This window comes from Gamsiella multidivaricata (assembly GCF_025024155.1).
Source record: "Gamsiella multidivaricata strain RSA 2152 chromosome Unknown BC939scaffold_18, whole genome shotgun sequence".
Lineage (NCBI taxonomy): Eukaryota > Fungi > Mortierellomycota > Mortierellomycetes > Mortierellales > Mortierellaceae > Gamsiella > Gamsiella multidivaricata.
In genome coordinates, this window is record NW_026251726.1 from 24,442 (window position 1) to 51,117 (window position 26,676).

Consider the following 26,676-nt stretch of genomic DNA (forward strand, 5'->3'; position numbering starts at 1 on the left):
CGGATCACGGTTGGTTCCAAGGAAGAAAATCCCTTTGTGAGGTCTAGTAGGTATAGTGCACACTCGCGCAGAACGGTCGCTTCAGAGGACTCACGAAACTGGAACAGCTTCTTGTTATTGTGGATCTTGCTCCATAGCGCCGTTTCCGGGAACTTGGAGGGCTCCCCGGAAAAGAGGCTTTGCAAAAGTTGATCAGTGGGGTCGAAAAGCTCGCGGCTTGTGCGAAGAGAACCATCGCGTGCGAGGATGACAGGAGTTGTCAACAGGAGAGCCTTTGATGGATTATTCTTCTTGGAACTGGCCGCAAGTCTCACAATAGCTGAGAGCATATCAATGTAGGCAGTCTTTGTCTCCTTGACACATCGCAGAGACCCGTTCAATATGGCTGGTATCACTCGATTCTGGGCCGCAGAAACCGCGTTCAAGGGTATCGCACCCACTGTTATGAAAAACTTGCAGTATTCGCTACAGATGACATCCGGAAAGCGACCCAAATTTCGTAGGCTGTAATTTCCCTCCACAAAGTAGGATCCCTGTGCAGGGATCAAAGGCAGATCCTGGTTGTTGCTGGTGTGTTCCCACGATTTCCATATCCGAAGTACGCCAAGTGCTCGAGCGCTATCATTGAGCTCGTCACCGGCATCCATGATCAGCTCCCGCAAAACCTCCGCTTCTACTTTGCTGATTGTCCGACTACTTGGAAACCCTGAGCATTTTGAGGCAATGACCTTCAGAATTAGTCTCGCGTCCAGCTCTACTCCAGCGCTCATCAGATACGGATGTCTGCCGTTATCGTCTGCATCAAAGACCACAAAGCCGAGATCCTGTATTAAGCAGGCGAGTTTGTCGACCTGTCTCTTGAATTGAAATGGAATTCGTGATAGTTCCAATCCTGTGGCTCCCTCCCCCAGTCGTACCATCGAACCATTGATCGTCTTGAGGATCGGCAGATTAGCAAACGGAGTAAGGTTCTTGTGGCCGCTCAACAGTCGCCATAACTTCCCCCTAAGATCGTTATGAATTCTATTCGGATTTTCGGCGCAGATAATGCCCGCGAAAACGTCCGGCGACATTTCCTTGATGCCCAGGTTTGTATCTTTGGTGAGCCTCCTCAATATACGATCGAGATTTGAAACCGTAGTCCCGCTTCCATCAGCTGCCTTGTTGATCTCGCCTTTAAAGAGGGTCTCGTCCACCAAGATATCCTTTCCCGAGATTAAATCCTTTTCTTCGGACTTGGCGGTGTAATATGTCGACCCTACGCCGAGCTCCTTCCACTCGCCATTCATTAAGGGTACCAGAGCCAGGCCACGCAAAGTCTCAACGAATTCTGCCTTTGGATCAATGACAACGCTCAGCGTACGCCCCAGCATCCATTTCTTGCCTTCCGTCGACGTGATTTTGTTCGGAATAAACTTGGGATCGAGTCGAACAAGGCCACGGAGTTCATCTTCGTTGAGTGAACGGTATGTGAGCGCCGGAGAGCCTTTCCATTCATTTTTAACTTGATTGTAAAGCAGATGAGGACAGTCGCAAATATAGACTCTTGCACCTTGGAGCCGTCCACGGATGGCGCCCATGACCCCATCCGGCGCGCCGATGATACCAGGAAAAACGATTTCCTGTCCCTTCAAACCTTTGAAAGGAGGGCGTTGGCCAGGAATTCGGACGGGGTAGATCGGGTGATTATATGACAGTCGCAGGAAGCGGGAGATAAATACATCAACGTCGATCATCCCTTGATTGCTATCTCCTCTTCCCTTGAGGGGCCAGAACCTGAAAAACAACGCGGTTGCATAATCAACATCCTTGCTCGAATTAGGTCCTCCGTGGGCAGAATCGCGAAGTTGCCATCGCAAGAACCTCTCGAAAGCGTGGATGGCCGTGAGCGGCAGTAACTCGTGCATCATGAAGCTGTTCCATAGCGCCTTCTCATCCTTGATATCTGATCCGCCCGCGAAACCCTTCCGGTTCGAAGTCAGTGCAAATACCCCGTGAATGTGGAACGGTAAGCTGGTTTGAATAGGAGTGGGAAGATGAGTGAACAGTCGTCCAGTTGGCTGGTCAGAATTGCGGCTGTAATTCAGAGGAATGGCGATACCGCGATGCGGACTCCAATGATACTTTTGAGCTAGATCCCTCGGTGGCAGAGAACTGCTTTCAGGGAAACCAAACTCTGTGTGGACTAGCCATTTCTGAATTTCTGCCTTGGAAGAAGGCGTTGGTACGACGACGATGTCCATGATCTGAGTTGAAGTTGAGGGGTCCTGTCCCTCGGATAGAGCTTTTTCTATGTAGGGGTTACCGGTTCCCACTTTTTTTGAAGCGGACCAAATAAAGCTGCCTTGGTCGTTCAACTCGATGGTCTGCATTTTGTCCAAAAAGAGCATTCCAGTATTGGCATCCTTAGCCCAGGACTGAAGCATCTCCTGAACTTGCGCGAGGGTCCATATATCTCCTAGTGTAGTCGGGTTTGGCGTGCGTATCTGCGAATCCAGCGTTCGAAGGGGAATCCTAAAGATCGTGCCGTCGAAGTCAGACTTCATGTCGCAACCAAAGAGTCCAACGTATGGAGCCAGCTGGTCGGAAAGGGCTGCACTCTTGAGGTTCTGAAATTTAGACCGCTGACCTCCATGGGAAACTAGGTGGCCTAAGGGCGTTCGGGTCCTGTGCAAGGATTCCCTGCAGGGGTCGAAGAAGCCAATGTATGAGCCGCTGACAACGCTGGGGACATCCGTGAAATGATATACAGAATTGAAACCCAGACCATGTCGTCCGATCTTTGACGTATCCTCACCTAGAAGACGCCAATAATCAAGCACAGTGTTAATACCAATTAGTGAGACATATCCAAGTATTAAAAGAGTATGGATTCAACGATGCGGACGAAATTATCCTATCAACATACGCTTGTTGCCAACCCCAAGGTGACTCAAGGCAATGAAGTCGCTCTCTGTGAACTTGGCGTTGTTGTAAATGACCAGCGCTGGTCCTTGCCACGCTCCCATCTCTTTGCTCAGAATCTTCTTCCTGCCAAATGATCTCCGGTCCAGCATAAAGCTACACTTGGTCGCTCCTGCGTCGGCGGCGTTCTGTAAGAACTCTGTGAAAATGTTGGATGGGTCGTAGTCGTTCAAGACGGTCTTGATGCGGTTTACAATATCCTCCTGCTGGGCCCACGGCTCGAATGTCGAATCTTTTTCATCCTCCCAACATCTTGTAGAGAAAAATGGAATCCCCAGTTCGCGGGCAGTATATGAAGATATCTTGTTGCTGGCGAACGTGTACGAGATGTCGCTGCTGTCTGTGGCTAACACATCCGGCATTTCCTTGCGAGCGTTGACATCATCAAAGACCACGTCGGTGACCTTACGTAATCGGCTATCGTCTGTCAGAATTAACAGATCCGGGGACCAATTGTAGAATTGCGTACGGGAAATCGCCTCCAGCATCTTGATGACCAGATCACTGTCGGTATCCGACAGCCTTTCGTCCTCAGCGTACTGCAAAGCAATCCCGGATATGAGACTTTGGAGATCACCCTGCTCGACGTATTCTCGAACTCCCATCGCTAGGAAGAGGCTTTCCAAGCCTGGGACAGTGATCCGGACAAAGTGAGGTTCAAGATCATAGTACAAATTGAGGGCGACCCTGTCAGCAGTACGCAGAACTCCATGAACTAGAATCCACGGCCGCTTGTCGAGAGCCTTCTTCATTTCAGACAGCGCCTCTGAGTCGGAAATGTGGGTCATGAGATAGCGATAGATTTGTAGGAAATCATCTTCAGCCGGTTCTGAACCCATCGAGATAGACTGGACCGATCGGTCGATCAAGGTCTGGAGGTTGGCCAAGACCTTTTCCAGAGGAGGCAACAGTTTCCACCCCATGCACTCAAGCAGTGCCTCATTTGTAAACACGAACTGAGACAGTGGCATTTGCGACCCGACCAAGGAAAGATCGTCCATAGGCCGGCATTCAGCAGAATTATAGAGCAGGTAATCGTCCTCATCGAGTGTCTTTGCAAGGATCCATGGGAGCGACCGAAAAACGTCTTTGAGGTCCGTTGATTGAAAGGCGAAGGAAAATACTGCGTTTATCCGAGTATATAGTGCACGCAGCGCACTGTCACGCTTTGTAAAATTGCTTGATTGGGTCTCTGAAGAAAGAGTGCGAACGCGGTCCAGGAGAAGTGCAGAGTCGAAAATGGATTGCATCCCCATTTCTGATAAGACACCAAAGATTGCAGACTGCGCATAGACGCCGGATGGGAATACACACTCATGGTCCAGATAGTATGGAGATAGCGAGGGGTTGATGACCGAGTCTGGGCACAGTCTTGTGGCAGGCTCCAACTTCTGCAGAGCATCGATTGAGCTGGGTCCAGAGACGCGCACAAAGGGAAGATTGTGCAGGATACCGGGAAAGTCAAAGTCCTTGGAGTGGACATGATACGTGCGACAGAACTTCTCGAACATCGAATCCCAGTCATTCTCCATATAATGAGTAAGATTGGACAGGATCTCGAACCAGTACTCTGACTCCTTCATAGTTGGGATGTTGAGGAGGTTAACAAGGTGCTGAAGCAGGGGCTGTTCATCAGCGAAAAGTTTGGTCCGCATCGGTAGCCAGGGATAATCGACCATTGAGAATCGAGAGGCGACCTTCCAGTTCTCCTCGCCGGCGTCTGTCTCCTGCAGGGATACTAAGGTCGAGTTCTCATACAATTGGAAGATAGGCATAGATCCCAATGCCAGTATGCGTTCCTCACTCAGATTATGGTCCGCTGGAAGCCATCGAGCCATGTAGTCGAGCGCCGATTGACGGTGGTCCTGCTTCAAGAGCTGCAGTTTCTCTGGCGAAACTCTGGCAACAACACCAAGGACTACTGATGCATTGGAGACCTCGAAAACGTAGCTGCCTGCCACACGATCCGAGATAGCGAAACCCGAGCGCATCGCACGACAGTCAAGTTCCTCGTCCAGGACTTTGAAAAACGGCTTCAGCGTCGGCTCTTCCTTACACCTGTCCCGGTCAGCATACACAACGGGCAGTCCTAGATCGAGCGGTGCAAGGCGATCACGGGTGATCGGTATGATATGGATTCCCTTAAGCATCGAAAGCAGCTCCTTGGTCTGGTGATGGCGGAAGTGTGCCATATCCCAGAAGTTGTGAAGCCACTTGTTCGTGGGGAATGTATCATGAGATTGGGTGATACATTCTTTAGGGATGGATTTACTGCAGTCTTGTCCATAGCACAGCCTTCCGTATATGTCCTTAATCCTTGTGCCGATGATAGAGGTGCTCATTTCGGACCAGAAATTCTCAAACAACTTGTCCTCTTTGAAACGCTCAACAAGATCTTTGTCCACTTTGAGATCCACCAGACCCTCGTTTGAATACGAGAGGACTTGGAAGACTTGCGGCGACACATGAAACCTATCAATCACATGCGGACTAAGTTAGTAACTAGGATTTCAAAAGAAGACCATACTTCACAGCCGACAGCGTGCTCTTACCTATCAGATGCTTGCTGGGTATCGAACTCAACCCATACATCTCCGGCCAGCGGTAGCAGCGGCAAACCCTGGAGATCTGCGATGTCGCCATCCTTGATACAGTATTTCAACATGTCGACTCTTGTCTCCTTGGATGGGGCGGAGGACCAATGATCCTTGTGCTCGCGCAACAGCTTTCTGACCAACGCAGGTGTAAGAATGCGGTCCTCCAGCTCGAGGGACTTGATAACACCTGGGAGAGTTTTAAGAATAGGATCGGGGAGTTCGATCACAACATTGGCGAAGCCCTGCAATGTCTCCAAGAGATGTTTGTGCTCGTCGAGGTCTCGTCCAGCGATCCATGAGGACTGATAATCAATCAGGCCATACTCTTCTTCTTCGTTTGCCCTGCAGAAAAATACCTTGAGGCCTTCGGTGCACACAACACGAAGAACATCACGTAAGAGGTGCTTCCAGATAGCATCAAGTCCGAGTCCTACTCCACAGGAAAGCGGCCACAACTGGTAGTCAGCCCCGCGCACAAGTCCAAGATTGGCGAGGAATTTCGCGTAAACTATGGGGACTTGTTCCTGGAAAAGATGGACGTTCCACGCGGATTTGATGTATGCCGAAGCGTTGCTTGCAAAGTCGTTGTCCTGGTTCGTCCAGATCTCTCGTCGACTCTGCTTCACCGCAAAGTGCCCGTTAATGTGGACTGGAAATGGGAGCTGGATACCAATGGGCAGGAAGCAGAACAATCGTGCGCTATCGATCATGACACCAGGCTCTGCAGGAGCAGCGATTCCAACCCAGGGGATGAGCTTGTGACTCTTCAGATCACCGTCTGATAGTTTTGCCATACGCTCGTGCGCTTTCATGACATTTCCGACCATAGTAGTGATATTCCAGATCTCTTGAGTGGATGACCCGTCTTTTTGAGTAAGTTTGAATACGGGTCGGACAGAGTATTCGAGAATGGTGTCCCTGCTGGCAGACGGATCTGGGTATACATGCTCCTTCAGATTTGCAAGTAAACGCTGTCGCTCCTGCTGTACCTCCTTTGCGTTCAGGAACTCGATCTCAAATAGTTTTGTTGGCGTCTCCTCATGCTCCTTGCGCTCGTAGATCACAATCCTCTCAATGTGTTTCAGGAAAAGAATACCCTTGAGGGCCTCTTCCTTTAATTTCATCAGCATGTCGTGAACCTATTCAATGTCCAATGTGGTTAGTGATTGAGCAATATGGACTTGTTACAAGCGAGTCACTGCGCTGTGCGGTTCTCTACCTTATCTGCCGGATAGGCATTCCCGGACATCCTCGATGTCTTTGCCTGGGCTTCGGTCCTCAGCGGGAATCGGAAGATTGTTCCCGGATACGGTTTTGTAAAATCAATGTTCTCCAGCGCTGCAAGCAACTTCAGTTGATCTGGAAAGACTGCAAGATTCTCCACAAACTGGCCCCGTACTGCGCATTGGGGATAACCCGATTCCTGGTCCCTGAAAATTCGCTCGTGCGGCTCTATCACCACAAGCTGATCACCGGAGATGAACGAAGGACAATCGGTCATATGGTAGATACTATTGATTGAACCGAATCAAAGGATCAAAGGCATCAGCCAAGCTCTCATTTGTGTTGATTTTCCACGCCTCCCACAGATTTGTGGTAACGGACAAAAAAAAAACAGGAAAAGTGAGAAAACCGGCTTACCTGTTGAATCCGATGCCCATCTGACCAATCTTGGTTTCGTCGGTCTTCTTCTCGCTGGCAGCAAGGTTCTGCATGGACGTGAAGTCCTTCTCCTCAAACAGCGAGTCATTGCCAGCCAACAACGCTGGTCCAGTGTATTCGGCCAAAGCTTGGTGGTAGAGTCGCAGGCCTGCGGATTCAGGGCGGCGGTCGTGGTGGTCGAGAAGGTACCACTGCACCTTGGAGCGAGCATCGTCGCTGTTCTGTAAAAGTTCTCGAGCAATCTGGGTCCCGTCTGGGTACTCGTCGAGAATGCCCTTGATACGGTTTGTGAGCGGCTCGCGGATGTTGAAGCCACCGAATCCCTTGATTGCGACCGTCATTTGTGGGAAGCCTGTCTGTGCAGTCTTGGCGGATATCTGATCAGCAGATGGTCTTGATAGGAGGAATAGTCTTCTTCAAGCGCGGATAACGACTGAGATGTGATGTGTCGAGGCGAAGATCGTATCGGCGGCAAGAGTACAGAAGAAAGAGCTGAAGAGGCAAAATATCTAAGCGTCAAAGCACCTTTATAAAATAAAAAAAATTGAGCTAAAACTCGTAGTACTGCTGCCGAAAGGATTTACGACGGTTGTCCCCGCGCGCAAAGTTAATAAAAAAAATCCCCCACGCCAAGAGATCTGTACTGCTGTGCTACGCCATGCTTGCAGGCAACGCATGACTGCAGCTCAAACAAAATATGCCGATCCAAACCAAGGCGAAGGCTGGCTTACTTGCGTTTGATAGGTGGAACTATTGTAGATGGCACTACTCAATCGCGCAATGCCCCCCATGCATTGAGTATGTTTCAATTGCAGCCAAAAACAACCCCTCGCCAAAACAACCCCCCCTCCTCAAGTGTTTCTGCCAGTGTTTGGTGTGATAGTACTTGGGAGGCGAAATGAATGCCTTCGCCATTCATGCTCACAGCACGATATTCATATTATTCTTTTTTGAACACTTCAAATACAGCTTCGCCAGGCAGTGCTTCCATGCACAACCACAACGCGGTCTATATATCATTCTTTTTGATCGCGTCAGATGCAGCTTCGCCAAGGCGTCCTGAATACAATATGCTCATGAATAACATCACGTCGAACTAACACACAAATAAATAAGTCGCTATCGTTTGCTTGCATCGGCACCCCATCCTTTCTCGAAGTGCTCCTGTGGCACTGCCTCTTCCTTTTTGACGCGGGTTATTATCAGACAGACTCAAATATAACTGAGCTCGAATGCCAGTCGTGCTCCACCGCCAATGCCAAAGAGGGAAATTGGAAGCGAGATGTCGCCAATTGAACGTTTGGACGGGTCACAACGCTAAGCATTCAAGACGAAGAATACAAACGTATCCCGGAGAGCCCTCACGTGTGACCAAAGCACCTAAGCAGGCTATGTTGAGAAGAACGCAGGTGTAGGACAGGAGGCGAAGAATGGCGTAGAAAGAACAAGCCCAGAGTAAAGAGGGACCAGTTTCTCAAGCCATAATATACAAAAAAGTAGTACCGAAAAGACAGAGACTCACGATCGAGGACATAGCGTCTGAAATGGTTCGCGATTACCCTCACCTTGTATATTTGCGGTGCAAAATGGTTCCCAAGTCCTTTCACACAACACATGTCAGTGAAATTACATTAACAATCACCCGAACCCTACCATACCATTTGTCTTGAGATAATAAACTATTTTGCCCGCCCTCTGACTACAATCCACAGATAAGGAGATAGGGCCCTGAAGATTCCCAGGTAGCTAGAATGGGATCTCAGGAATCAGCGGAGAGTTGAAAAAAATTCAGTAACCGACATCGGGTGTCCATATTATGGTTAAGAATGAAAACAAGGTTCATGAAACAGCATGCGGTAAAGCCATATAAGATACGTCTCACTGTATGGCCATGTAAACCTTGGAACCGGTCTCCGGGCCCCAGAGTTTGTCAGTTCAGGCTGATACCTCTATCGAAGGTTTCTTACAATCTCTTCAGGATACTGCACTCAGGATAACCCCCATAATTTATGAATCTTCATATTCTTCTGCCTATGTAGTACGTACTGGCTGAAGACAACGAACAGCGTGGTGAAACCTCTCAATAGATGAAAGGAATGAAGCGCCAACGCTTGCTCGCATAAACATCCCACTCTTTGCCAAAATGCTCCTGCAGCGCGGCCTCCTCGTTCTTGACACGAGTCATCAGCATGCTGACCCACATGCCTCCGTAAGCGGCTGTTAACCACACTCCACCATCGACCCCAAGAAACGACGTTGGCAGCGAAATACTGTTGGACCTTGTAACCACGGCAAGGACTTTTGTGAGCATCAGCACAAACGCACCCCAGAGACCGTCCGGTAAGACCAGCATTTGGAACCCAACGTTGCTGAGAATCGCACCCGTGTAGGAGGGGTGGCGGAGGAAGGTGTATGGACCGGATTGGATGAGCTTGTGTCCCGAGCGGATCGTTAGCTGATACTATGGACGAGAGGCAAGTTAACAAACCAGTTTGGGGAATGATTAGGCCAAGAACAAAAAAGAAGCCATAATATGGAATGATCAGACGAGAGGAAGATACACATTACGGTGAAGAATCGGTCCAAAGCAATGAAAGACCACTTTCTCAGAGCATATCCGGCGACACAGAGAGCCGTCAGAACCTTGTGCCAAGTCTCAAGCTCACGCATCCTCTGGACGGCAATACCATTCGATACGGTAGGTCCTCGGACCATGAGCACAATGTAGAGTACCGTCTCGAGGATGCCGACCGAAGCCATGGCTATAGGCAGCTTGTGGACGTCGACCATGCGAAGCCAGTTCTCATGCACGACCTTGTCGTTCTTTTTCTGATCAACGCTTTTGGACGATTTCGGAGGGAGGAGGCAGAGGACATAGCTCGCCGTGGCGGCGGTGAGGCATGCAGCTTTGGTAAGTATCATGTTGGGGATAATTGGTCGCAGTCGGTTTTGTTGAAGGGCGAAGGACGTATAAGCGGTGGAGGCTGGTGAACTTAATGCGGATATCGGAGTAAGAAAATGGGCGGAATTGTCGTTTATATAGCCCTCGGGCCTTGTGAAAGAGGCATAACAACTGGCACTTTGTGATGAACTGTGCTATCGTGACGCAACTCCCGTTTCGGTCTGCATACATTTCCCACGACAAGGGATCAGTTGAGAATCGGGAGGGCGCTACGGAAAGTGCCTTGCTTGGTCATCGCCACTGGGAAAGTGGTCGGAATGGTATTTCTTGGAAAGTGAAGCTGAGCGCACTAATCCGGTTGCAGCAACACGTCGCAGGCAGCGTGACCAATGTAATAAATGCATGGACCTAAAGCACCCAGTAATAAGAACTTCTGAAGACTCTGACTGGACCTGGCGCAAGGACAAGGAGTGCACCTACGTCTACCTGCCGTAAATGGGATGGACTGTAAAGCCGGAAGAAGTGCCTTTTGGAGTGGTCATAGGTCCAGTAGGATATGCATTATGCTCATACAATTGGCAGAAATGCACAAGTCTACTGGACATTCTTGATCCGCTTTGGTACCCCTTGTTTTCTTCGACCAATTACGGCTCCTGGCATAGCGCTCTCTCCCGTGGCAGCCTATTCGTTTACCCGATGAACTTGCATACAGCTGCGTGGGAATCATCGACCTAATGGACGTGACCGACTACAGCTTTCGTAGCGCTCTCTAAGCGCCTTTAAAGTTGCACCTCTATTCAGGTACGATATGTGTGCGCCGCGAAGCTGGTCCTAGTCTGTCAGAACCAAATAAGACACATCTCGGATCCACGTAACAGCCACTTCAACTGCATACTCAAGCATGCACTAGCTCACCAGCGCATGCTCATCCAAGTCTAAGAGCCTCGACTTTCGAAACGAATACGTCTTTTCGACACGGCCATATTCCTGGGTTAGTGGGCAAAGATACACCCCATTACAATGTTGAATATGAAGATCGCGTCTCGGGCTGCCATGCAGTTGGCCGGTGCTTAGAGTACGACATTGTTGAGGAAGGAACGCAATATCGCTTTCGAGTGTTCTCATGCCAGATACGGAGGAGATTTGCAAGAAGAGTAGTAGATAATTGGCAGGTGCTGCGACCGATCCACCTGTGTTTCGAGCGAGCTGTTCATTTCAATTCGTGCTAATGCTAATACCACAAAGCTAAGGATGGAGGGATAGGGAAGAGGATGTTCATGGATTATTAAACCCACAAGGCGAAAGATTATGCGATATCTGTAAGGTTTCGGGTGTTCATGACACGGCGGATGACCGTGCATTGTTGTCATCAAAACCGAATACAAGAATGAAACGTGGATGTCAACGATGGTCAGGGGCAAGGCTGCCGCCGAACGAACCAGCACCCGAAATGGCAATTGTCGCCCTGTGGCCTCCCACTGAGCAAAAACGGAGCAAAGGACCAGTAGTGGACCCCTCACCAGGTGCGCAGTCTAGAGAGCAACTGCCTGGCCGCTCCTACAGCCATATCCTTGTTTGTCTTTAGGACACCTTAAGGATGATCCTGCAATGTATCTTCATGCATGGTTTGCTTTGTGCTCCCAGACACGCCGCACAATGTAGTATGCATGTATTCTCAATCAGAGAGCAAGAGAGATGCAGGTAAACAACACAGGGACCATCTCAAGTTAATACCATCTCCGCACTCAGTTCCTTTTATATAACAACCATTCAAAATACAAAACATACATAAAAAATATGGGAGAGGAGAGAAAGCCCAGTTGGGCCGCGGGCACTAGTTGTAAGACTGGGGCCCTTGAGGTGGTCTTGGCAGACTAGCACTGTGTTGAGTACTTGATGAGGACTCTCCAGAAGCCTGTGTGACATGATGAGCTGGTTCAGGAGCCTTGTCATAAACGCCCGAACCCTGATGTGCCTGGTCCATTGCCCTCTTGGTCTCTTCGGCAGTTGGCGCGGGAGAATAGAGGGGAGGTGGTGAGAGAATACCCTCTGGGGTAACAGCGGGTGCGGGTTGTGCCATCATGGGGTACACATGCTGCGCCTGATATGGCGTCTGGGGCTCCTGATGTGGTGTCAGAGGCTGTTGATATGGCGTCTGGGGCTGCTGGTATGGCGTCTGAGGCTGCTGGTACGGCGTCTGAGGCTGTTGGTATGGTGTCTGAGGAGCTGGCTGCTGTTGAAATGGCGGATATTGCTGTTGCTGCTGCTGGAGCGACGGGTACTGCTGCTGTTGAAGCGGCGGGTATTGCTGCTGTTGGTACGGATACTGCTGCGTAGGACTAGTCATAGGAGGATACGTTCCGAGAGCGGGCGCAGGAGCATAGCTCCCTGGAATTCCTGCTGGAGGGTATGGATTATTGGGTGGATATGGTTGCATCGGTACTGGCTCGGCAGCAATAATGATGTTCTGAGTCTTCAATGAGTCGGCATAAGCAGCAGCGCGCCTTGCGCGGATGATGCAGAGGATGATAGAGACGAAGACAACGAAGCCAATCCAGCCGAAGTTGTAGTAATAGAACACCATGGTTACTTGGGTATCGAAGGGACGGGTGTGAAGATAAGCAAGAAGCAAAGGAAACAAACAAAGAAAAGAAAAGGAGGATCGATGTTCCCAAAATGAGACCCCTGCAACTCATTAAAGAAGAAAAGCAAGAGAGAACTGTACCGTCTGTTGTCGACTTTAACCGCATTAAAGTTGTGCCTGGGACAGCCGCAGATGAACGCAGACCATTCTGGCTGCTGCATCGGTGTGGATACTGGGACCGCATGAAGGTCCTGAATGCAAAAGACGCCAATCCGTATAGCGATGGATCATAGTAGATCGAGGTCTAGGAGTAGAGGGTTAAAAAAAAAGGACAAAGGATAGGCGTTTCTGTATCTGACCATCCGAAATCGTCCATAGAGTCGAGGCTACCAATCACACGCGGCGCATCAAGCAAAGACCTTCAGCAACACCATATAAAATACCCGCTCTTGTCGCACTCCGCTCTCTCGCTTCTTTTCCCGTGTCCGCTATCCACTCGACAATAACAATGTTCTAGGAACGCAAACCCCTCCGCCTTGGTTCCATTGCCCCTGACTTTGCGGCCGAAGCCACTCAGGGCCACATCAAATTCCACGACTTTATTAGCAACTCATGGGTCATTCTGTTCTCCCATCCTGCCGACTTCACGCCTGTCTACACCACTAAGCTCGGCGTTGTTGTCCATCTGCAGGACAAGTCTGAAGAGCGCAATGTCAAGGTCATCGGTTTCTTTGACAACGGTCTCGAATCACACCGAGAGTAGATTAAGGACATCAACGAGGTCAACGACGTTGATCTCAAATTCCCATCATTGCCGATGCTGACCGCAAAATCTCGACCTTCTTTGACATGTTGGACTGCCAGGATATCACCAAGCTCGCTAGCAAGGGCACACCCATCACCGTGCGTTCAGTCTTTATCATCGACCCAAGAGGACCATCCGTCTGATGCTCTCGTATCCTGCCTCCACCGACCGCAACTTTGACGAGATCCTGCATGTAGTTGACTTGCTTCAGTTGAGTAGCAAGGACTGCATCACCGCCCCTGCCAACTGAAAGTACTGCGATAATGTCATTTCCCACCCTTCCGTCTCGAATGAGGAAGCGGAGAAACTATCTCCTGGATTCGGGACCATCAAGTCCTATCTTCGTTTTGCCGCTCAGCCTGGCACACAGAAGGCTTAATGACACTGTGGACACCTGGTATCCTGCTCGGAATGTCTCATTACATTCCCCGTTCCTTGGGACCTAGATCATCTCCTATGTAGTGTACACAGAGTATTTGCATGTAAATATGAAGATTTTGAATAAACCATGACAGTATCTATCTTCGAACAAAGCGAATGGGAGTTTCCCACACATCTCATCATTGTAGAATGTCTGCACTGCTCTTATAAATTCAGGTCATCCTTTCATATGAGCTTCATGCAACGGCCGACAGTGCGCGTTTGTGCAGATGAGCAATGATCAAACTATGGTGGTGACCCGCCATTTCCTTTTCATTACTGCCACAACGAACTCGAGGGTCATGTGGACAATTGCTGCTGTCTTTCTAATTTTAGCTGTAGTACAGTGTTCAGTGCTGACTCGACGCACCGCCGACATGAAAGTTGAGCCACGGCAGCCGTAACTTCAACGCCCACCCCAACGAACGTACCCAGCGCTGGAAACAGCCTCTCGACTGGCTCTTTGGCCGTCGCAGCTGTCGCAGCCGCTCCCGCTGTTCTTCCTTTTAAGCAAAAGATTGTACACACAAACTACAATGAAAGGAATCTACGAAAAATTAACGCTGGACGTTTGATTCCGTTCCTTTTGACCTAGTTACGAAAACTGACGATAGAAAACATGCAATCTCACATGTTACCATCTTCCTTTACCTTGTACACTCCATCTCTTCACCTTCCTCGTACACCATGATAATAAACCACTTTTTCCGAACACTTGTTTGCGCTGTGGATGCTGCTGATGTTGGGCATGCTCTCGCTTGCAGGTGCTCTCAAACGCGACAAACTTGAGAAGAGTGCCTATCGTTTTTACACGAATATTAAAGTAGATAAAGTATACTATAGAGGCAACAGAAGTCCACCAAGAGCATAAAAAAGCACATCACATGTGTTCATTAGGAACGAGGTTTCATTGTAAATAATTCAGGAACGAAAAACTGTGTTCTATCACACGCGTGTCTCACACGCAACGCGTTAATTTTGCACACGAGCACGATGAACCCTCCAGCAGCTCCAAGGGCCTTGTCGGTCTGTCTGAGTGCATGTAACCATGGACCTTCAATGTCCTGTGCACCATGCACTCGATCGAATTGGGTGCTCAATTCAGGTAGTTTGAGATGCATATCATAATCTGCGTCTTTTCGGTGGCATCTCCTGCGGAGGATCGATGGACTATTCCATGCAGACCGCATGGTTCCTCCAATCGTACAAATACATGTACTTGCAGATGCTGTGCGGCTCAGGAGCGCCGGTTGCCTGATACTTTTCTATTCAGCTAAAGACCCATGGGCAGTGTTCTCATCTGTTCCTCATTTCCATCCCTCATTCAATCTCATTCCACAGCACCCTCCGTTTTGCTATCTTTTTGAAAACAATATGGCCGAAGAAGCCTTCAAACCACACGTCCTCATCGTAGGAGCGGGCCCATATTTTGTACCAGGCTGTTAAGCGTGCTTCAACCATCAGGCCACTCGGTCTACCTCGGCCCTTGGACCTGGAACCATGCCGCTCTTTTTGACCAACTGGACATTCTTGACTAAGTCCTTGCTAGGTCTAAACCCCTCGGCAGTAATCACAGTTGAACCAAGAACAGCAGTAATGGCTGAGTAGATTTCCATCATAGCTTGCGCTTTTTGACCAGCAAGAAAGAGTAAGGCACAATCCAATATCTTGGCTCCTCGTAGCTACAACGATTCTATGCAACTATCTATAACTGGCAGGACTTTCAATCCGACTCATATTTCTCTTCCACAGCTAGGTTCGGTTACGACGCCGCTATCATCGCAAGACCAGCTCTTCCTCAGCTCCTTCTGGACCAGTTCCCATCCGAGAAAGTCCAATTCGGCAAGCGCATCGTATCCCGTGTCGAGACAGAGGATGGTGTTACTGTCAAATCTTCAGACGGCTTAAATTATCATGGCACGATCCTAGTAGACACCGATGGTGCTTATAGCGGTGTTCGCCAATCTCTTTATGAGCAGCTAGACAAGGAGAAAGCGTTACCACCAGCGGACAAGGAGCCGCTCAAGTTCTCAGATGGTGTGCATTGTTGGCCAGACCGCCCCTCTCTACCCGGCTGCTTACCCTGCAATCGAGGAACCTCACTACCACTTTGACGCCGTTTATGGTGATAATCGGCCGTATTTTGTAAGTGTTCCCCTGAGAGAATGCTATCGGGGGAAGGATATTTCAGCAGCAAGAACCTCTTCACTCTTTTGCTAACATCTCGGTCTCATGTCATAATGGGTATTATTCACAACTGCAGATAAGGTCATCTGCTGGATGGGGCTCGAGCTCCTGGATGAGGTATCGAGTAAAGAATATGACACATTCAAGAGTTTGGAGTGGGGATCGGAAGCAGCAGAGAGCATGGTCGAAAAAGTCCGCGATTTTCCTGTTCCCTGTGGCGAGTACAAGACCTTAGGTAGCCTGATCGACCTGACGCCCAAGGATCTCATCTTCAAAGCGGTGCTCGAAGAGAAATTCCCCTCGGCATGGCGTGGACACTGCACAGATAACCGCAAGCCTGTATGAAGACTAACTATATTGTATTTACTCGCTTCAATTTCTTTTACTGGAATTTACAACGTTAGCGTGCCACAAGGTAAAAAGATAGACGCGCTTCTTGTTGCATTAATCCAACCTGCACTCGGCACTAATCAAACGCGTTTTTTTTTTTTTTGTGAATTCTGTTTATGAATAAACCTCGCGAAGTTTCAACTTGCTGCACGAATGACTCCCCCCTTGATAGGCGCTGCTGACGCCATGCAGGATGCTACTATGCTTGACAATTACTTTTATACACTTAAGTCGAATGACCAAAAGGACATCACAAACGCATTTCAGCAATATCAGGATGAACGCATCCCTCTGGCAAAAGCAGCTGTCAAGACCAGTGCCTCGTTCGCGAGACTAACCAGCAAGGTATGAAGCACAGCAAAATGCATGGTATCTTTACCGATATATATAAATATTTATGCTACTCGCGTCGCAGACCTGGTACAGCAAAGTGATTCGAGAGATGATAAAGTATATTCCTCACTGGCTCTGGGACCATGCGCTACTGAAATCAAGACTCTACCGCCCCCAACTCTCGTTTCTCCCACCTGTCAGCGACCACGGTTCTCAAAGACCGCTGTACTAGTGCAGCTTAGAGGTGACCCGAGCGAAAGATCCCAAATGAAAACAGTGTCCCTGTAAACCCCGTTTGATCAAAGAACCTCTTGATACGTATTTTAGCATCGAGCTATTCAAGCGGAGCCCTTTTTTTCCGATAAACAGTCAACGGATCCCATCGTGCACAATGCACCCTGTATAAATTCAGTGATGGCAGTGTTGAATATTAGTAGGTTATCCGTAGCTGTTGTTCCTGGTCCAATAGAGGGCATAAGCGCGAAACACTATACATTCCGTCTTTTGGTAATGAATTACGCGCTTGCACCCCCGGTAAGGATAACTTGCGAGCCTCCCAATGAGAATAAATAAGTCGTCTCCTCCTACCCTACCCTGGCCTTCAACCTCCTCCTCCCTATTCTCACCCTCAGTTTTGGTTCATGGGGTCTCTGGAGGATATGGTGGCCCGTAGCACTCGCCTTAAATAATAAGTAAGGTATGACTTTTCCTGTAGGGGCGATGGCGGCCGTGGGAGGACGTTCTCATCCCCAGTTACCTCCACTTCCATCTTGAAAGTTCTCCTGAAAAGCTGGCTTATGGCGACAGAGTATGGCGTCCGTCTCGATTTTTTTTAAAGTGGTGAAAGATAGCATAGGACTAATTGAAGCGATGAAGGAGTAAGGTAGATAAGTTAGCGGGTCGCGTCTGTCTCTGCGCCAGCATTTTGGTGGCAAAGGAGCAGTTTTGTCGCGTTCATTTCAATCAATCTCCACCCCCTTTTTCTTCGCCGCCCTCACTCCGCTACCCTTTTGTCGCACAGCCTTCACGCCTAACGTCGCTTCTGTATCGTCCATTCCCTTCTGTCCTCTCAATCCTTCTTTTCCACAATAGTTCCTTTCCCTCCTCCTTCACATTTTCCGCACCCTTAAAGTCCACAAGCGCTACTAAACTACGTATCACGATCAGGTGCAAATCCCGATTCACCGTGTTTTTTTTTTTTTTTTTTTTTTTTTTTTTTGAGAGAGAGAGAGAGAGAGAGACTAGTGTGTAGTTAAAATTGTAGATAGGCCTTATTTACTCAACTGCACAAATGCACGCCGTTGTATAATCGACTGCACAAATGCACGCCGTTGTATAATCGACTGCTGTGCTATTTCCCTAACACTTGGCAACTACGCCTTTTTTTGTGTGCGCTAAAGAGCCTTATGAATGTCGTCTTTTTTTTTTTCTTCTTCTTCTTCCTTTCTTTGCGCATGAGTCGCCGAGGTGCTATTGAAGATGTCTTTACTTTGAATTGTAGGCTACTAAACTTTTTGAAACCGCCGCGTTTGTTTGAAGAACTTAGTCAATCAAAAACCTCCCGTCCACCGCGCTCATGGTCCCGTTCTCTAGTGCGGAATACACCTCCGCTCGACCAGGTGTTGTCTCTCTTCTTCGTCCTTGTTCTGCAAATGAGCCAGTAAACAAGCAGCCTCCACCTCGTAATCGTAAGACCCCGTCACATAAGTCAGGAGGGACCTTTTCGAATGACCCGTCTTTCGAAAAGCTCCATAGGCAGGCGTCTGAATACACCAAAGCAGGAACAGGTCGACATCCATCGAGACGGCATCAGAAGGGAGATCCGGCCATTTCTCTCCTGCTGCCTTCTGGGGCTGGAATTTGAATAAGACCTCCTTGAGAAGGGCAATCTTGGACTGCAGGTGCCGTCGGTGGGGTGAATCGTCGTTCTCGTATACACGCGTGTCCAAATCACGCAGTCTCTTCCTTTCCTGCTCCTCCTTCACTTGGAAGCTCTTAATTAGCTTGAAAAGCCCTTGTTTGTATTCGTTGATATTAGAAGACTCACACCAGACGATGTAGATATCGTTGTCAGTTGATGCAGGGTCCGGCAGTGCTGGCTTTGCAGTACCCAGCGGTGAGTGTAGTTCAATGTCGATCATTGCTCGCTTGATGGCCTCGATTTTGGACCGAAGAAGTATTCTCTCCAGAGAATCATTGTCATCACAGGCCGATTGCGGCTGGTTTGACTCCGGTTTCTTGTTCCGCTTCTGGTCCCTAGGCTGTTGCTGGTCTTGATGGTCCTTAGGCTGTTGCTGGTTTTGATGGTTCCCAGGTGTCGATGTTGAGGGAGAGGACAGTACTGCGAGCGTTTGCTCGACTTTTTCGAGTCGGCCCAACAATATATCCAGTGATTGAGTTGCCAGGGATGATGCGGTTGCAGCCAAGTCTCGCTGCAGCTCACCAAGAAGTACATCATCCTGAGCGATACTCTGAGGTGGACCTTGGTTCGGAATTGCGGATCCTTCTGCCTGCAGGACGGATGAGGAATAGGATGGTACAGGATCGCTTGCAGGCTGCTGGGCCTGAGAGGTTTTCAGACGGAGAACCTCGAGCTGGAGCTTGGACACTTGACGAGAGAGCGACTCAAGAGTGAGGCCATTGTGGATGGGGCAGGAGCAGACAGAGCAAGAGCAGACGGCGCTCGTGCCTTTGGTGCTATCGGCGCCCTTAGTGTCTCTGTTAGGCATGGCTATAGTATGGCTGCTGGGGAAAGGATTGCCGAGGACGGAGTGTGTGAGGAGGAGTGTGTGAGGCGAAGTGAGAATGCAAAAGAAAGAAGGAACGGGCCACAATTTTGCATCATTCTACCTTTTACTCGCCATTTCTAGGTAAAGCGCCCCCTAATATGGCTGAAATGGCGATGTTAAACAGGACTCGGAAGACGGGATCGTCGTCGATGATTCAGCTTAAAAATAAAGGTTATCTTTGTATATTCAAAGGAGCAAGGCGTTGCATGTCAAAAGGCCTGAGAGCCGGTGTGGTTCAGACATCCTGCTGTGTGCAACAAGCATTGATTGCGGTCAATTGCACAAGGTTGCCTCTGCTACTTTCAGCCCGTCTAAGGACTCTCTCTCTCCCTTGTCTCTCGCTTTCAGAGTTCAGAGTAGCTGCTATGTAGGCCACTTCCCTTACAAGATCCTCTGCTCCAGCACTGACTACATCTTGCGCCATCCTGATGTCGTACATTCTCGGTTCAGAACGTCCTACTGAAAACGACCATCTCGTCGATAATGAACATAGCCAGGAACCTAGAGGCATCGAGGCAGAATACATCCATACCCACCGAGCAGAGCATGCATGGGCAAGGAGACTTGGTCAGAGCTTCTTTTTTCTCTTTGAGACTACAGAGAGCGACCTTGGATTGCAGGTTCTTCTCTGTAGCAATTCCTCGCTCCTTGTCCTTACAAACTCCTCTGTCTAAGACACATACATCCACCAAGACCGATAGAATTACACCAAAGAAACTAGATATCATTATCAGTTATCAAAAAGTTTGGCAAAACTGGCTAAAGAGAGAGATTCCTTAACGGCAACGCTTTTCTTTTGTGCCCAAAAGAACCTCATGAATCCCAAGCTGTCAACGCTTTTTGGATGTACATCATCATCTGACAAGCTGACTTCTGAAAACCTTTGAGTTTTATTTGACTAGCCAAAACGCCGAACAGCAGCAACACCCGCAGGCATGGCTGATGACTTCCACTATCCCTTGCAGTAACTTTGGACATTTTTAGAGAGGAGATGGTTCTCCTGTCAAAAGATCAAGTAGCATTTTCAATTTGATGATCTCCTTCTTGAGCTCACGCTGGTCGCTGGTTCGCTTTGACCATGCAAAGTCGATAAAACGGACCTGAATTCCGTTATCGTCGTGGCGAACAAGGATGTTTTCCGGTCGAATATCGTTATGCAAGACGCCGTGCATGTGGATGAGCGACAGCTTGTCAACGATCTTCCAGCGCTCCTCCTGGCTTAGCTTGCCTACCTCCAATGGGGAGCCAGCGACCTCCGTAACAATGCTGAACATACCACCGTAGTATCCACCGATCTTGAACCGAGGAATAGAGTCTCCTTGAAGACCCTCCAGGGCTTTGTATGCAGCCACCTCCGTGAGCATCTCCTCCTCGTACTCCGGGTGCTGATACAAGTCGCATATCTTTATCGCTACTGACTCTCCTCGCCAGTCCGCACGAAACACACGCCCAGAGCGACCTTCCCCAAGAAGATCTTGAAATTTGAATTCGTGCAGATCCATGTCTTCAATTGCCAAGGAAAAGGCTCCTCGGTTTTGAGACCCGCTACCTTCGAGATTCACTCGCTTCTTAGAAGGCCCGCCGTCGTCACGTCCCGGCTTGTGCTTTGAACGTTTGCCGTCCCCAGGATCGTAATCGCTATCTTCGTGGTCATTGTCGTTGCCGGGGGGGCTGTCGGGTGAGGATGAGAACGGAGCAGCTTCGCTATGAGGAGTGGTGCGGGCAAGCTCCATGACACATGCATAGCACTTTAACAAAGTTGGATTGTGGTCGTTGTAATGGATCGCTGGCGAAACTTGCAATCTTCCTGCGTCTCTCTTTAAAACCAGGTCTGCTCATATGTCGTTAGTACCCCATATCGAAGGTTGTTGGATGAAAGGTACACGAAAATTTGCTGAACTGGAAGATGCACGGAATTGGTCAGTGATCTATGTTGTGCGAGGGCGCTGACATCGTCGTTGTATTTCCTGACGAGGTCGGCTGAGGATAACACCCACTTGGTCTTGACCTCAATGGCCATTAGCAACTGCCCTGTGTCCTGGTAAAAGATGCAATCTGGCTGCGCAATCATCTTGATTGCTGCTGCAGCACCAATACCTTCACCGGGTGTCAGCCAGCTTAGTAAACGATACACATTCGAATCGAGGGCGGAGCAGAGTGTTCCTTCATCCGAGACCCGACAGCGTTCAGCAAATTGAAAACGGCGTTCTTCGAATGTCCGATTGCTGGAGGGTGTATAAGATGCCATTTCTCCCAGAAAACCACCCCACTCGACAACCTCCGTAGGTGTTCGTCTGAATGGAGATACCGTAGTAGCTTTGGAAGGAACCTTGTCGGAGGAAAGGGCATATGTAACATTTGGTAGAACTCGGCTCAAAATATCCAGCTCGCTGATGCCTGTAGAAATATAGAGAGACAACGATAACGAGCAAGTCAAATAGGAGCACAGCAGCATAGCCGGAAAGTCCAGGCACCGATGCAAATTGAATGGAGTACAATACCTAGCGGCGGGCGTTGCACAATGATGTGGATTGTGTTCTTGGCTGGCGTCTTTGGGAAGACTTTAGAGACATCATCTGTTGGAATGAGCTTCGTCTTGGAATTGATCTCGTTCAGGAAGACCGCATTGTCGATGTTGGTAGCGACGACAGGAACCGAGACGCGCCAGAGCGTAAGCTTGTCAGCGTCGACATCAGCAAAAGCGACAGTTTTCTTGGCCTTGATGAGCTCCTTGAGGCGATCCACAGTTTCTTTTTTCGAGGGGATCTTGACGGAAAATGCATTCGACGTGGGTTCTCCATCGGTGAGACAGAAGATAGTGAGGTCGGACATGGTCGAAGCTAAGGGTGATGGAGTGATCAGGACAGAAGAAGAGTGAAGAGAGCACATTGGCAGAAAAGAGGACGAGGAGAGACGAGGTCTGCCAAAGTGATGTGTGCGTGTGCGTTGCCACTGTTTTCAGTGCGTGTGACTTTTGCCACCATCAGAACAAGGGCAGTTAGTAGTGATGGTGGCGGTAAGGATGGAAGGGAGCCAGAAAGATGAAGGTGGATGGCGAAGGTGAAGAGTGGGCGGAGGCAGAACGAGACACATTACATTACAGAAATATCAGCGGATTGATTTTTTGGTGATGCCTTATCAACTACAGGGGGTTTGCTTAACAAAGTATTCATAATTGACAAGGCTTCATCAAAAAAAAAAAAATCAACCCGCTGATACTTCTGATTACAACTGCTTGCCGGAACAAAAGTGCGCTATGGCAGAGGAACAAAAGCGCGCTATGACAAGGTGCGCATACAAGTGGAGCGAGTGCGCATGCAAGTGGAGTGAGTGCGAATATGAGTATTTGTAGTTCAGAGCGAAAACTACACCTAAAAAGTCCTGCTCATGAACAACCGCATCTGCAAAACGCCCAATTGTCGCCTGTCAGCACTCACCTGGTGTGGCGATCACGGTCTTGTGTATCCAATGTTCTGCTGCATCCTGCGCTCCCTATCGTCCTCTCCTCTATAACAAGCAAAGAAGGAGGATAACAAAGACAAAAGGGCGCGGCCAGTCTGCTGTACTAAACAAATACATCTCTACCACAAACTTCAAATTGATGGCCTGCACGATGCTTTCCAGTACCCAACTGGAACTGTGATTCCGACCCTGTGTCTCCACTGTCCTCGTCCATCCTACCGTTCTTCGTACCCTGGCACCTAGAACGAGCAAAGGAGGTAAAAAAACGACTCGGTAAGTCTACTGGGACCTTCAAGCCCTTTCAGTTATTGCTTCTCAAACTGATGACCCCACACCACACTTGCCAGCACTCATCTGGAGGGCTGATCATGCTCTTCCTTGCCTTGGCTCCTGCTCCGTCCTACCCTTTATGCATTTTAATCATCTGTAATGGCCGAGAAAAGGAAGCAAAAAGATGTGGTTAGTCTACTGTAGCCAGACTCTATGGGATATAACGCCTGAACTTGGTTGGAGTCGTCCTTGATAGAATCGAATGAAAGGTGCTTTCTGGACTCCACATGTGGGTCTGAAATCATCCCTATGATCTGGCTATTGATCTCGCTGACATCGTCGTTCTTAGGGGAGAGGATCACTCGACCCATGAAGTGCCTTCTATTGCTCACATTAGTCCGAATGTATGGATAGACAAAGTCGATTAAATCCGCGATCGCTGCAGAGTTGGGAATCGCAATCTCCAGTGGAAATTGAATGGTGGTATTCCCGTCGTATCTTGGCGTTGCGGTAGTCAAGCCTTCTTCTATACGTAGTAGCCACTGAGCAAAGTCGGTTTGCTGTTGGATGTCGCGGTCTAAAGAGTCTTTGAATAGACGCATGTTCGCTGTGAGTTTCAACACACGAACATGCTTCCAGAGCGATGACCTCTTGAAGCAAGATTACACAGTCTCTGCTCGACTTCCACGTTTGATAACGGGAGGTATTTGTCTGAAGTCGCCGTCGAAGACAATCAGTTTCCCTCCAAATGGAACGTGGTGCAGTTCTGGCTGCAATGTCTTCCTCAGGTCCCGAAATGCTCGGTCAACTGCCTCGAATATGTACTTGCGCATCATTGGGGCCTCGTCCCAGACGATGATCTTCGATTGAATGGTCAACTTGGCGAGTATTCCCTGTACTTTGATGTCGCAGGTGGATACTTCGTGGATCGGAATGGGAATCTTGAATCTCGAATGGGCAGCTCGACCTCCTTCAAGAAGTAGGGCAGCGTTCCCAGTTGAAGCGACAGCAAATGCGATATGACCTTGTCTCCGAACCATACAAAGAGGCAGAGAGTAGAGGTGTGTCTTCCCAGTCCCAGCAGGGCCATCGATAAAGATTACCTGCGACTCTTGGCGATTGTACGCATCTTTAATGATGTTGAAGCAGCTTCTCTGGCTAGGGTTGAGCCCATTGACAGTCTTCTGAAAGACACTCTCGGTGGAGACCGGATATGATGTTTCCTCCTGTATAAGTCGGCTCGCTAGGTCCACGCTATAGCTCTGCCCCGCTATTGGCTCCGGCATATCAGAGAAATCCTCGAGGTATTTGCCGTGTTGGAGAAGAATTCCTTCGAGGAGGATCAGTGCAGCGTTGGGTCGGTGCATAGCATTCGATTCCCTGAGCTCCTGAGTCTGCAGCCATAGTCGCGAGGCTCAAGGTCCTCTGACAGTGGAAGTTCGTACTTCTCTCAGAGGTCCCCAGGGCATGCTAGTGCGCAGAAGAGAAGAATGATAGCGAATAGGGACCGAAGTTGACTTCCGAACTGAATAACAGAGGCTTCACCTGGGCAATTGTCCCACTCGGTGTCATCCTTGAGAAGTCCACGTGCAAGGCAGGCCGCTTTGAATGACGGTTGGAGTTCACAGTCGACTGTCTGCAAGTCTTCATATGACGTCGGATTCTTGACTGAAATCAGAAGCATTCGCAGATAGTACGCCAGCGGAGGGTTGAGCCAAAAACATGCGGTCAACTGCATCTCCTTGCTTCCTGGTTGTCCAGATCTTCGTGTCTGTGTGGCAAACGTGATTCTGCGGGAAGTCGATGCATGGTGTCGGGATTGCAGGTGAGTGTGGCAGTTGAACTCGAAAAACTTGGTCAGAGTGGCTCCTTGTAGACTATCCCAGCGCGTCCCAGAACATTCTTCAGTGTGTCGTTCTCGTCGAATAGGACTGAATGCTGCCCCTCGAGGTGTAAGACCAACCGAGTTACAGTGGGCTTCTCGTCGTGCAGATCAAACTTTAGTACCCGCCAAATGCCTTCCGATGCAGAAACATAGCATGCATCGAGATATTGCTGAATTTCATCTACCACTTCCGTTCCAGGAGCCGGTTCTGAGGTGTTGGAGTTGGTCGCAGGAGAAGCGCCTGACTGGACTTGAACTGTTGCACGGTTGTGACCCTTGTAAACGTACTTGAAGCGGTATTTGACTGCTGCAACAGTTGAGCAGATATCCATATTTATGTGGGCGTCGTACTTTGCGGCCAAGTACAGGTTATGAGGCACAATCCACCTGTTGTCGACTGTATCGTCGTTCTTGCTTAGAGTGCTTCTCCCGTCGTCACGGCGATGGTAGATGGGTATCCGTTGTCTCCGTCCAAGGTAACATCGCGGTAGGCCTTTGGGTAATCTACTCAACGGCGAAGTTGCATGTGTGTTAGCGATTGTACCAATATGGGAGATTAGACCAAAGAAAGTGTGAGCGCGCTCTTTTTTTTTAACCTTTGCTTTACTTTTCACCCACCACACATAGCGACTTCGAGTTGAGTACTCCACATAGGCCATGAACCATGGTCTTGGTTATGGTTTTGTAAGCAGCAGGATGTGTCTCCTTGTCAGGCATCTCTGCGAAAATGAAGCGGTCGTAGGCATCCATTGTGAGAGGTCGGTCTTGAGGGTCTATGATGGGCAATAGGTGAGCATGAGGAAGGCCGCGCTTCTGGAATTCTATCACGTAAATGAATGCTTTGACCTTTCCAAAGATTCCATTTTTATCTGTGAGGTCCTTCAGAAGGTCTCGAAGCTAGAGTCGGAATACTCGAGCGACCAAGTCTGGTCGGTCGGACGCATTCTAGTTGCTGAAGAGCTCTCTGGTGATATCTGATCAGGCCGGGCTGCATGTGAAAGTGATAAAGTAGTCCGGAGAAGACGTCGCTCGCATAATGGCCATGACATCCTGATACAGCTGATGCATATGCCGCAGACCGCCTGTGAAGCTCGAAGGAAGCATAATACGATCATCAACAATAAAAGGGGTGCCATCTCCGGACATAAACGCGTCCTTTAAGCTGCAGAGGATTTGAAGAAATAGAAAAGATGAGTTGATGGCCCAAAGACCACTGGCATATCAATCTGCTAAATAACATAGCGACTTACCGCTGTATAACTTGGTCCTTATTGTGTCCTGGTTGAATCACAAAAAGTTTAGACGACTCAACTCCATTATGGAATACATGTCGGCGACAAACTGTTGGAAAAGTCGTCAAACTTGAAAGACATGCTTGCCGCCGTTGTCGCGATAGAAAAGACGACAGGCGAAGTAGTCCCTTGCC

At 49.1% G+C, this 26,676-nt stretch overlaps 10 protein-coding genes across 10 annotated transcripts; 3 read left to right on the plus strand and 7 right to left on the minus strand.

Annotated features, from left to right (window-relative positions):
* Positions 1-6,990: 6,990 nt before the first annotated feature.
* BC939DRAFT_381456 (uncharacterized protein) lies at positions 6,991-7,504 on the minus strand (the record flags this gene model as incomplete). Its single annotated transcript, XM_051551757.1, has 2 exons — positions 6,991-7,072; positions 7,203-7,504. Coding segments are annotated over 2 exons (384 nt in total), but the record flags the coding sequence as incomplete, so codon positions are not given.
* Positions 7,505-9,303: 1,799 nt separating this feature from the next.
* On the minus strand, positions 9,304-10,145 carry BC939DRAFT_501240 (uncharacterized protein; the record flags this gene model as incomplete). Its single annotated transcript, XM_051560141.1, has 2 exons — positions 9,304-9,684; positions 9,792-10,145. The coding sequence occupies 2 exons, from the start codon at positions 10,143-10,145 to the stop codon at positions 9,304-9,306; spliced, it is 735 nt and encodes a 244-aa protein (XP_051414244.1).
* A 2,562-nt stretch (positions 10,146-12,707) lies between these two features.
* On the plus strand, positions 12,708-13,893 carry BC939DRAFT_483577 (thioredoxin-like protein; the record flags this gene model as incomplete). Its single annotated transcript, XM_051559192.1, has 5 exons — positions 12,708-12,719; positions 13,227-13,468; positions 13,594-13,612; positions 13,642-13,707; positions 13,768-13,893. The coding sequence occupies 5 exons, from the start codon at positions 12,708-12,710 to the stop codon at positions 13,891-13,893; spliced, it is 465 nt and encodes a 154-aa protein (XP_051414245.1).
* Positions 13,894-15,308: 1,415 nt separating this feature from the next.
* On the plus strand, positions 15,309-17,225 carry BC939DRAFT_491314 (uncharacterized protein; the record flags this gene model as incomplete). Its single annotated transcript, XM_051559484.1, has 5 exons — positions 15,309-15,344; positions 15,617-15,971; positions 16,198-16,460; positions 16,743-16,856; positions 16,927-17,225. The coding sequence occupies 5 exons, from the start codon at positions 15,309-15,311 to the stop codon at positions 17,074-17,076; spliced, it is 918 nt and encodes a 305-aa protein (XP_051414246.1). The 3' UTR covers positions 17,077-17,225.
* A 1,079-nt stretch (positions 17,226-18,304) lies between these two features.
* On the minus strand, positions 18,305-19,650 carry BC939DRAFT_445120 (uncharacterized protein). Its single transcript, XM_051554762.1, has one exon. The coding sequence runs from the start codon at positions 19,571-19,573 to the stop codon at positions 18,434-18,436; it is 1,140 nt and encodes a 379-aa protein (XP_051414247.1). The 5' UTR covers positions 19,574-19,650; the 3' UTR covers positions 18,305-18,433.
* An 860-nt stretch (positions 19,651-20,510) lies between these two features.
* On the minus strand, positions 20,511-21,187 carry BC939DRAFT_445122 (uncharacterized protein). Its single transcript, XM_051554763.1, has one exon. The coding sequence runs from the start codon at positions 20,995-20,997 to the stop codon at positions 20,614-20,616; it is 384 nt and encodes a 127-aa protein (XP_051414248.1). The 5' UTR covers positions 20,998-21,187; the 3' UTR covers positions 20,511-20,613.
* On the minus strand, positions 21,186-21,810 carry BC939DRAFT_445123 (uncharacterized protein). Its single transcript, XM_051554764.1, has one exon. It carries the CDS (start codon positions 21,702-21,704, stop codon positions 21,453-21,455), a length of 252 nt encoding a protein of 83 aa, XP_051414249.1. The 5' UTR covers positions 21,705-21,810; the 3' UTR covers positions 21,186-21,452.
* BC939DRAFT_445126 (uncharacterized protein) lies at positions 21,811-22,465 on the minus strand (the record flags this gene model as incomplete). Its single annotated transcript, XM_051554765.1, has 1 exon — positions 21,811-22,465. One exon carries the CDS (start codon positions 22,463-22,465, stop codon positions 22,067-22,069), a length of 399 nt encoding a protein of 132 aa, XP_051414250.1. The 3' UTR covers positions 21,811-22,066.
* Positions 22,466-22,702: 237 nt separating this feature from the next.
* On the plus strand, positions 22,703-23,610 carry BC939DRAFT_445127 (uncharacterized protein). The gene is made up of 3 exons (XM_051554766.1): positions 22,703-22,911; positions 23,071-23,334; positions 23,440-23,610. Exons 1-2 carry the CDS (start codon positions 22,890-22,892, stop codon positions 23,274-23,276), a joined length of 228 nt encoding a protein of 75 aa, XP_051414251.1. The 5' UTR covers positions 22,703-22,889; the 3' UTR covers positions 23,277-23,334; positions 23,440-23,610.
* Positions 23,611-25,614: 2,004 nt separating this feature from the next.
* BC939DRAFT_445132 (uncharacterized protein) lies at positions 25,615-26,177 on the minus strand. The gene is made up of 2 exons (XM_051554767.1): positions 25,869-26,177; positions 25,615-25,754 (listed from the first exon to the last, which is right to left on the minus strand). The coding sequence occupies exons 1-2, from the start codon at positions 25,998-26,000 to the stop codon at positions 25,686-25,688; spliced, it is 201 nt and encodes a 66-aa protein (XP_051414252.1). The 5' UTR covers positions 26,001-26,177; the 3' UTR covers positions 25,615-25,685.
* Between the last annotated feature and the right edge of the window lie 499 nt (positions 26,178-26,676).

What these genes read in the sequence shown, in the direction of transcription:
- BC939DRAFT_445123 (XM_051554764.1), bottom strand. Translation starts at nt 21,704, where the DNA reads ATGATTGCGCAGCCAGATTGCATCTTTTACCAGGACACAGGGCAGTTG.
- BC939DRAFT_445122 (XM_051554763.1), bottom strand. Translation starts at nt 20,997, where the DNA reads ATGCTCACGGAGGTGGCTGCATACAAAGCCCTGGAGGGTCTTCAAGGA.
- BC939DRAFT_445132 (XM_051554767.1), bottom strand. Translation starts at nt 26,000, where the DNA reads ATGGATGCCTACGACCGCTTCATTTTCGCAGAGATGCCTGACAAGGAG. An exon ending in ACTCGAAGTCGCTATGTGTG is followed by an intron (nt 25,755 to 25,868) that starts GTGGGTGAAAAG and finishes GCCGTTGAGTAG; the next exon opens with ATTACCCAAAGGCCTACCGC.
- BC939DRAFT_445120 (XM_051554762.1), bottom strand. Translation starts at nt 19,573, where the DNA reads ATGCCTAACAGAGACACTAAGGGCGCCGATAGCACCAAAGGCACGAGC.
- BC939DRAFT_445127 (XM_051554766.1), top strand. Translation starts at nt 22,890, where the DNA reads ATGGCAGAGGAACAAAAGCGCG. An exon ending in GGCAGAGGAACAAAAGCGCG is followed by an intron (nt 22,912 to 23,070) that starts CTATGACAAGGT and finishes GTCAGCACTCAC; the next exon opens with CTGGTGTGGCGATCACGGTC.